This window comes from Monopterus albus, unplaced genomic scaffold (genome assembly GCF_001952655.1).
Source record: "Monopterus albus unplaced genomic scaffold, M_albus_1.0 scaffold49.1, whole genome shotgun sequence".
Classification (NCBI taxonomy): Eukaryota; Metazoa; Chordata; class Actinopteri; order Synbranchiformes; family Synbranchidae; genus Monopterus; species Monopterus albus.
The window spans coordinates 940,277-949,744 of NW_018127929.1; the positions used below are offsets into that span (position 1 = coordinate 940,277).

The 9,468-nt window shown below is 41.0% G+C and overlaps 1 protein-coding gene across 1 annotated transcript in view; it reads right to left on the reverse strand.

Moving 5' to 3' along the window:
• nup214 (nucleoporin 214) overlaps positions 1-9,468 on the reverse strand; it is a 33,096-nt gene that overhangs the window by 6,624 nt on the left and 17,004 nt on the right. The window contains 10 exon segments of the mRNA XM_020600842.1: positions 3,498-3,650; positions 3,810-3,987; positions 4,102-4,169; positions 5,227-6,064; positions 6,066-6,727; positions 6,820-6,872; positions 7,402-7,486; positions 7,687-7,756; positions 8,504-8,567; positions 9,325-9,421. Of these exon segments, the coding sequence (XP_020456498.1) occupies positions 3,498-3,650; positions 3,810-3,987; positions 4,102-4,169; positions 5,227-6,064; positions 6,066-6,727; positions 6,820-6,872; positions 7,402-7,486; positions 7,687-7,756; positions 8,504-8,567; positions 9,325-9,421 (2,268 nt within the window).

A 9,468-nucleotide genomic window follows, 5' to 3' on the forward strand; every position in this document is an offset into this window, starting at 1 on the left:
TCTTTCTACAGAGAAGAGATGGTGAGTCATGCAGTTGTTTCGATGCCCTTTGAAGCATGGTGTAGCTTATTACAAAAGACATTTCCCATATGTCAAGGGTATTTTTCTTTTCAGGGAGGCCTGTTGGGCAACAGACAGAAAATAATGTCAAGAGTTCTGCTTAGACCATGTAAATATTACTATTCATACATTCTACATGTGGCCTGCAACAGGGCTACCACTGCCTTAATAGTAACAAGTAAGCAGGTATAAAACAAACAGAGCATCTGAATCATAATTTCCAATGAATACAAACATTTTCATCACTGTAGCTCACAAGACAATGTGAGAGCATGGTGAATGTAGTTAGCATTTAGTGTCTTGTGTGCAGTACATTATTATTTTTAAACAGTACACAGTACCAGCTTAATGGCAGGATGAATACTTCACACCAGTTCAAAGGCTCAGAGGTAGCAATGGCAGGGAAGGAGGAGTGTAGTGCAATTACAGCCTGACTACCAGTATGCCCCAGTAAATAACTGGTTGTGCTAATGTAACAAGATTACATTCCTTGTATGTGGGCCCGTGATGAGGCATTAGTGTGCTGTATCGTACCAATATCCCAGTGGAGAGGAGGGACAGCTTGGATTGCTGCTGTGAATGTGAAATATTTCAGAAGCCTAGCTGTCCTTTTTATTTGGACATGCCATCCCATATCCTTCTATAATATTAGTTAATAAGCCAAACGTGTTTTTCTTCCATTAGAGGTTGCATTTTACAGATCTAAACTTCAGCCTTTAAGGAATAAATAAATAAATCACATATCACACAGCTCACAAAGAAACTCGAGTATCAGATGATGCTCATCCTCCCCTGTCTCCACATGCCCTGAGCTGTTACAAACAGATGAAAGTAAAAGGTAGCAACAAACTAGCAACATTTTTGTACCAAACCATGACATCAGCTCAAGTTGCAGGGACAGAAATGGCAACTGCATTGGTGTTGTAGAGGTTAAAGGCTTTTAACACACATTTAACCCTTAAATAAATATTAATAGGAACAAAAAAAATGCAAAAGCCATCGTAAACCCAACTACTCACTGATATTAAAAGTGCCATGCATGAATAAAACCATAAATAATCAGCTGTGATGAGAACACTGTTTTAACTGTTATATATCATACACAAAAATTTATGTACATACATTTAAAGACAAAGATAATTTATAAAAAATGACAGTAGAAATAACTTGTCTGTTTTCACATGCTCACATAGAGAATGTAAATCCTTCTCTGTATCAAATATGCACCAGATACTGAAATAAATATGTCATACATCTTTGATTCATTGCACTGTGACTTAGCAATGTTGAGAGGTAACAATCAGCAGGTACTGAAGCGGCACCTGACTATCTCACTTTCCGCTCTGCCGGGGTGACAAGATAAGGGCGCTGGGTAGAGCTCAGATGATAAAGAAGAAAGCAGTGCTTACCTTTCATTCACATGCCACCCCACTATCACTAAACCTCAAACATCACTAACCATGAGCCCCAAAATGTGAAAGAACAGAGAATATCAAACAGCATTAATGCTTTTGCCCATCCTGGTTAATGTGTCTATTGCTCTATGTACATAAAAACAGTATCATTTATATTTGCTATGGTGTTTGCTTACTTCTAATTAAGGAACTTAATCCATCCACTAAGTATGAACAGTACATGAAGACATGTCTGGTCTGAAAGTGTCAGCATTTTCATCTATCTGATAATACAGTGCCTTGCGAAAGTATTCGGCCCCCTTGAACTTTGCGACCTTTTGCCACATTTCAGGCTTCAAACATAAAGATATAAAACTGTAATTTTTTGTGAAGAATCAACAACAAGTGGGACACAATCATGAAGTGGAACGAAATTTATTGGATATTTCAAACTTTTTTAACAAATAAAAAACTGAATAATTGGGCGTGCAAAATTATTCAGCCCCTTTACTTTCAGTGCAGCAAACTCTCTCCAGAAGTTCAGTGAGGATCTCTGAATGATCCAATGTTGACCTAAATGACTAATGATGATAAATAGAATCCACCTGTGTGTAATCAAGTCTCCGTATAAATGCACCTGCACTGTGATAGTCTCAGAGGTCTGTTTAAAGCGCAGAGAGCATCATGAAGAACAAGGAACACACCAGGCAGGTCCGAGATACTGTTGTGGAGAAGTTTAAAGCCGGATTTGGATACAAAAAGATTTCCCAAGCTTTAAACATCCCAAGGAGCACTGTGCAAGTGATAATATTGAAATGGAAGGAGTATCAGACCACTGCAAATCTACCAAGACCTGGCCGTCCCTCTAAACTTTCAGCTCATACAAGGAGAAGACTGATCAGAGATGCAGCCAAGAGGCCCATGATCACTCTGGATGAACTGCAGAGATCTACAGCTGAGGTGGGAGACTCTGTCCATAGGACAACAATCAGTCGTATACTGCACAAATCTGGCCTTTATGGAAGAGTGGCAAGAAGAAAGCCATTTCTTAAAGATATCCATAAAAAGTGTCGTTTAAAGTTTGCCACAAGCCACCTGGGAGACACACCAAACATGTGGAAGAAGGTGCTCTGGTCAGATGAAACCAAAATCGAACTTTTTGGCAACAATGCAAAACGTTATGTTTGGCGTAAAAGCAACACAGCTCATCACCTTGAACACACCATCCCCACTGTCAAACATGGTGGTGGCAGCATCATGTTTTGGGCCTGCTTTTCTTCAGCAGGGACAGGGAAGATGGTTAAAATTGATGGGAAGATGGATGGAGCCAAATACAGGACCATTCTGGAAGGAAACTTGATGGAGTCTGCAAAAGACCTGAGACTGGGACGGAGATTTGTCTTCCAACAAGACAATGATCCAAAACATAAAGCAAATTCTACAATGGAATGGTTCACAAATAAACATATCCAGGTGTTAGAATGGCCAAGTCAAAGTCCAGACCTGAATCCAATCGTGAATCTGTGGAAAGAACTGAAAACTGCTGTTCACAAATGCTCTCCATCCAACCTCACTGAGCTCGAGCTGTTTTGCAAGGAGGCATGGGCAAAAATTTCAGTCTCTCGATGTGCAAAACTGATAGAGACATACCCCAAGCGATTTACAGCTGTAATCGCAGCAAAAGGTGGCGCTACAACGTATTAACTTAAGGGGGTTGAATAATTTTGCACGCCCAATTTTTCAGTTTTTTATTTGTTAAAAAAGTTTGACATATCCAATAAATTTCGTTCCACTTCATGATTGTGTCCCACTTGTTGTTGATTCTTCACAAAAAATTACAGTTTTATATCTTTATGTTTGAAGCCTGAAATGTGGCAAAAGGTCGCAAAGTTCAAGGGGGCCGAATACTTTCGCAAGGCACTGTATATTAATTGCAATGTAAAGGCAAGCTCCACTTTCATACAGTGGGTAAGAGTATCTCAAGAGCAAGTCAGTAAGGACTGAAGAACAGTAGTATTAGAATAAATGCAACAACAGCTGTACCTGGTTTGGTTGGAGTAGAGAATGAGCCGAAGCCCTGGGATGCGACACTTCCTGCTCCTGTAGTGAAGGTCCCACTAGGTTTCTGTTCACCAAACGAAGACTGTCCAAAACCAAAGGCTTTGGCACCACTGTTCCCAAACAGACTATTGGTACCTAGAAAGATAAATGTAATTTTCAAGGACAGTAAAATGAGACGTTTATTTCTGCTATGTTTGTGTAATGTTTTCATTTGGTTTCTAGTATGTTAACAATATATGAACAGAGGATAGGGGGAAGTATCAGCTAAATGTTTTATAGGTAATGTTAGCCCACCTGTCTGAGCAGACTGTCCAAACCCTCCAGTGGAGCCAGTGGAGCCAAATGGGTTCTTGTTGGCGGCTTCCTCACTCGGTTTGCCTCCTAGGCCACTAAAAAACCCTCCACCAGCAGATGTGCCTGCTGCATTGGCTGAATTTGAACCAAACAGACTCCCACCAGATGACGGCTGCTGCTGGGAGAGAAATATTAGTTGTACAATGTATCCAGGAAAATGGGCAAAACTTTGAATTTTAAGATTATACTATTCATAGTTTGCTCTATCAACTAAATTACGTAAACTGGATACCTGTCCAAATACACTTCCACTGCTAGGCTGCTGGCCAAAACCAGGGGCAGCAGGTGAACAGCCAAAAGCTGTGATGAGAAGGAAAGGAAAACAAGCCTAAGACAATGTGTGTTAACTCTGCAGTGCCAGGTAGCAGGTGGTGCCACACAAATTTTTTGTCACCACTATATAGCTTCCCTTTCTTCCTCGAGTGTCATAAACAGTGTTAAGAGCTGAGCAGAAAGTCTATACACAGCAACAAGCTGTGTCAAACTGCCAAGCTCACACAGTCATCAGCTGTCCACAGAGATACTTTCTCACACTGTGTTAGGCATTTAGAGAATCTTTGGGAATGGGACAACTCCCCTCATGCCACCCTCCTTACTCAGACTCTCACACCATAAATCCCACAGCCACTACCACATCTCCGACCCACTCAGCGTGGTAGTACTGACATAATTAGTTGGCAAGTATCACACTTGGCTTCAACCACCACAATATCTGCAAGTCAGCTGAATAAGATGGGACTTTCACATGGCTTACCACACTGCCTTTACCATAATAGCGATATAATTCAGTGGTTGGTTATGCCAAACTTTGTTAGCTTCAACACTGTGAAATGTGACTTAGCTGTTTGTAGTGTTGATTTGTAAATATAACAGCACTTTGAATACCAACCAACTTGATTTTTACAGCTGACTGGTCTGAAATTGGAAATGTACACCTCATTATTTTAAAAGCCTGAAGGAATCTTTTCTGTTTTCTAAATTATAAATATCCACAAAATTAAATCTTGTGAATTGAACATGCTTTATATAGAAAAGAAAAATGACTTTGTGAGAGTGACTTTATAAAAAGAACACTTTGGGAAAATAGTTTAGATTTAGTTCAGATTACCAAATGTGAAAATATATATACATCGACTGCCAAAATTCTGGTATCGTGACATCCCTAGTCAGAAGATTTACAAAGTACAGATGTACACTACATAAGTGGCATTATCCTACTCACTATTATCTTTACAAAACACTTACTTCTATAACTATTCTAATAATGTACCAACCAGAAATGTTTGAAACATATTAGTCACCAGCTCTTCCCATGTTTTACCACTGAGCAGTAAGAGAAGTACAGGTTCACACTCACCTGAAGGCTGTCCAAAGCCGTAACCTGTGGATGATGATGTGGTGGTGTTACTGCCAAACACAGACCCTTGACCAAATCCAGAACTCTGACCAAATGCAGGGGCTGTGCCTTGCCCAAACAGCCCTGAGCCAGTGCTGCTGGCCGTGTTGGCACTGCTTGTTCCAAAGGAGAAGGAACTCACATTGCTAGCAGTAGATGCACCAAAAAGACCACCTCCTCCTCCTCCTCCTCCTCCTCCAGTCACCTCAGTACTAGAACTTGCTCCAAATGCTGATTGGCCAAAGGTAAAGCCACTGGATGTTCCACTGGTAGGCTGGCCAAAGCCACTCACCTGGCCAAACACAGATTTGCCAAAAGTAGTTTCGGTTGTTGTACCAAAACCAGGCAAGCCAAATCCTGTGGATGCAGGGGCCGAAGGGGCTGAGGAAGCTGGAGGTGCAGCAGGTTGCCCGAACACAGTGCTGGTATTAGTAGTTGTGACACTGTTAACAGTATGGGTGGGAGTGCTGACTGTAGGGGCAACTGTAATGATAACTGGTGTGGCTCCAATGGAATTGCTGTCTGTTACTGCAGGAGCAGGCTGAGTAAAAATGGAGCCTGGTTTGTCAGAATTGGGCACCGGAAATGGTGGTGGAGCTAGCTGGGAGGCGGGTGCTACAGCAGGGGTGGCAGCAGCTGAAGTAGTCACAGGAGCAGTGGTGGTGTTGTCTCGTGTGGCTTCTGTTGTGGATACAGCACTGGCTGGTGCTGAAGGGGTTGCTTCAGCTGGTGCAGTGATGTAGGAGGGAGGGTCTGAGGTAGGGGCGGGCGTGGGTAAAGGAAGGGCGGGCGTTGGGGTTGGCATTCCCTGCAGATGCCGGTACTACAGGGGGACTAGTGCTCTCTACAGCAGGTTTAGAAACAGGATCTTTGTCAGCGGGTGGTGTAGGTTCTGAAGGCTGTGGGGAAGCTTTTGATTCCTCTGAGGAGTCCGAAGACGCTGCAAGAAGACCACCGAATGATATGGGTAAAGCTGAGGCAGCAGGACCAGGCTGGGGAACAGGGAAGGCTGGCTTGGTACTGGATTCAGGAGGCTTGAATAAACTGCCTGATGCTGCCCCTTTGGACAAGTCTGTTGCTATAGAATCTTCTGCAGACTTTTGGAGACCTGCATCAAAACTAAACTGTGCCCCTCCCTTGGCCAAGCCAAATCCAGTGCTCCCAAAGGTGAATGTCGCAGCTGCAGGTTTGGTGGAAGAATCTTTAGCTTCTTCTTGTCCCACACGTAGTTCAGAGAAACTTCCCAGAGTCTCTCCTCCAGCTGTCTTGGGGGGTTGCGGCTCTATCCTGAGGGAAGTTGTGGTAGAGGTGGGTTTGGTTGCTTCTGTTGATGTGTTTGGAGTGGGAGACACAGTGCCCAGAGCAGGGGAGGTGGATTTTGGGGTGAGGGAGAATGGTTCCTCTCCAGTCTGGCCAAACACCAACTTGCCATTTCCAAAGGATAATTTATTCACATCCTTCACTGGAGAGGTATATGAAAAATAAATTTAAAATGAAAAGGGCATGCACAGCATACTACAACCACCTGAACCCAAGATACTGTATTGTTTTTACCTTGTGACATTCCAGCTCCCTGTGTAACTGAAGCAAAGCTGAAACCTGCTGACCTGCAAAAGAAACCACTTAAGTCACAATAACATAACAGTGAACTCCTCTTTAGCTTTTGTAATGGGGGTACATTTCAGAATGAAACAGAATATCTGGGCAGGGTATTGTTTCAAAAGGAATCTGATAAAATCGCTAGACTCTCTGGGAATCCAATCAATACAGAGTTGTGCAGAACTATTCCTCCACCCACATGTCCCTCGCACTGTGGTTAGATTAGGAAGCAGGGACAATTAATAAATTACACCTATGCCATTCCTTTTTTGAGAAACACTGAGCCGCAATATTATTAAAGATATGTATAAACCAATTGTCAAGTTCAGTTCTATATAATGGAAAGGGTTAGTTGTTCCCCCACATTACATTTGACTGGTTAATATTTATGAAGTACAGGAGGACTCATCAAAAATATTTCAAATTTATAAAGTGAAATAGAAGGGTTAGTGTCTAAAATCATTAACACGCAGCATAATATTCTGTTAAGAGATCTTTAAATTTCAGAATGCCTCTAATTTTCATAAGTTGACTCACCCTGTAGTGAAGGAGAAACCTTTGCTGGTGCTTTGCTCTGCTGAGCTAGCAGGAGCCACAGACACATCTGTTTTGGACGGCTGACCTGAAGAATATGAAGTTAGTCTAAATCTATCACAAAAGCAACTGTATCACTTTATTTTGACATGAAGTGCAGAGCAAAACAACATTTTGCAATTTTGTAGTCAAAGATCATCAGCCATGTTCTGGAATGTAGTTTCGGTTATGTGTTGCCTAATCTGGGCAATAGGTCAGAGGAAACTCACACATATACATATTGCTTACCAAACACAAAATTTGCCTGGCGGGTAGCTGTACTCTCAGCGGACATCTTCTGGATACCCTGGGTGGGATTCTGCAGAGACAGTTTAACACAGCCACAGACTTTTATACCTTGATTCTGCAAAGCTCTATTTATGTTTTATAAAATCATTATTTCAGTTTCTTTTGATCACACTCTTATGGGTTACAGCACAAGTACAATAAGATGTAATATTAAGACATAAGTAGAGAGAAACTCAAGTGTCTGTGGACACACGCGGCTAAGCATCAGTGTGTCTGGATCATCAACATTAATCTGAACTTGAGGCCTGTACAATAATGAAGATTTGTGTGAGGAGTTCCCTTGTCACCCAAGTGCAATTTGTAACATCAACATAGGAGGGCAGTGTGACATTTCTCACCTGTCTGCCTTCACATGCAAATCTTTCAGCAATATGTCATTTTTAGGTAGTGATACATTAACACTGAACGTGCGAGAATTTTGGTAATAAGAAAAAGATTAATAAAAAAAAAAACATTCAAGATATTTACTGGTGCCTGCACCAAGCAGGATTTCTCCCACTACAAAAAGTTAATATATAGGCATTTCTTTTAAACAATTAACCTGTTTCTACAAAAAGAAGATCAGGTTATTTCTAGGCTCAAGTGGTAGGAGTAGCTAACATGAGCACAAAATATCACCATCCTACTACACTTTAAGGTATTTTGACAAGGCTGATAATATTTTTAACTTTTTGTTAATGATTTACAGCTGTGTGGATGAACAAATATATGAAAAGATGAACAACAGCTGTGTGAGTTATGGACAGATAATACTCACTCGTTTGGCCTGGTTGGAGGAAACTGCTGCAAAGATCTGAGCTGCTGGCTCTGGTACTGACGAGCTAGGACAGACAGCACAAGAGGGAGAGGTATTGTGACACTTCACCAATAAAAATAAAAAGCACATTGCATTACAAATGCAAATACTTTACCAGATAAAACTTAGATTTCAGTTTCAGATAGATCCAAGTGGATGTGGCATGATTTAACACTAATATTATGTAAAATGCTTAACATTAAACAGCAAACAGATTGTGCAATCTAGATGTATAAACAGAAAATACCAAACAAACAGAAGAAAATGTTTATTATTAATCTCAATGAGAAATTTGCCCATAATGGAAAAACTTCATTTCAAAAGGAAAAACGCATGAAAATCTGTCTGCAAGTAACCTGAAACACAAAATAACACACACAAACAGACATATATAGATAGAATTACGAGACTTAAAGCTATATTATTTACCCACAAAGCACCCATAGGTAAAACCAGTTTTATATCACTGCCACATACATCTTGACTTTAAGCTCTGAAATACATGTACAATTTTAACAATCATTATTTCAAACAAAATGTCTAGTGACATTCAGGGGCAAACAGGTAAATTTGTCATCAGTGAGTGCCTACAAACTATAATGTGGGACTGTTTACAGTTATTCAGCTCCTAAATAAGTCTGCCTGTAGCTTTTTCTAAATCAGTCAGATCAATCAGTCAAGTACAAACAATGATACTAGATTTCAAAAGCAGAGATTGTCCCTTAACTTGAGGCAATTCCACAGTATAATTCAAAATAATCTGTATCGTTTTTGGGTTTTACCTGATGATATTTGAAACTGGCACAGTAGCCCCTTTGTCCTTGAGCTCCTGAACATTAACCACCTGAGGAACAGTCTTCATAGTGGACTCATTTACAGCTGGAACACACAAATGCATATATGAGCAAGTTAGTAACAAGGCTTCC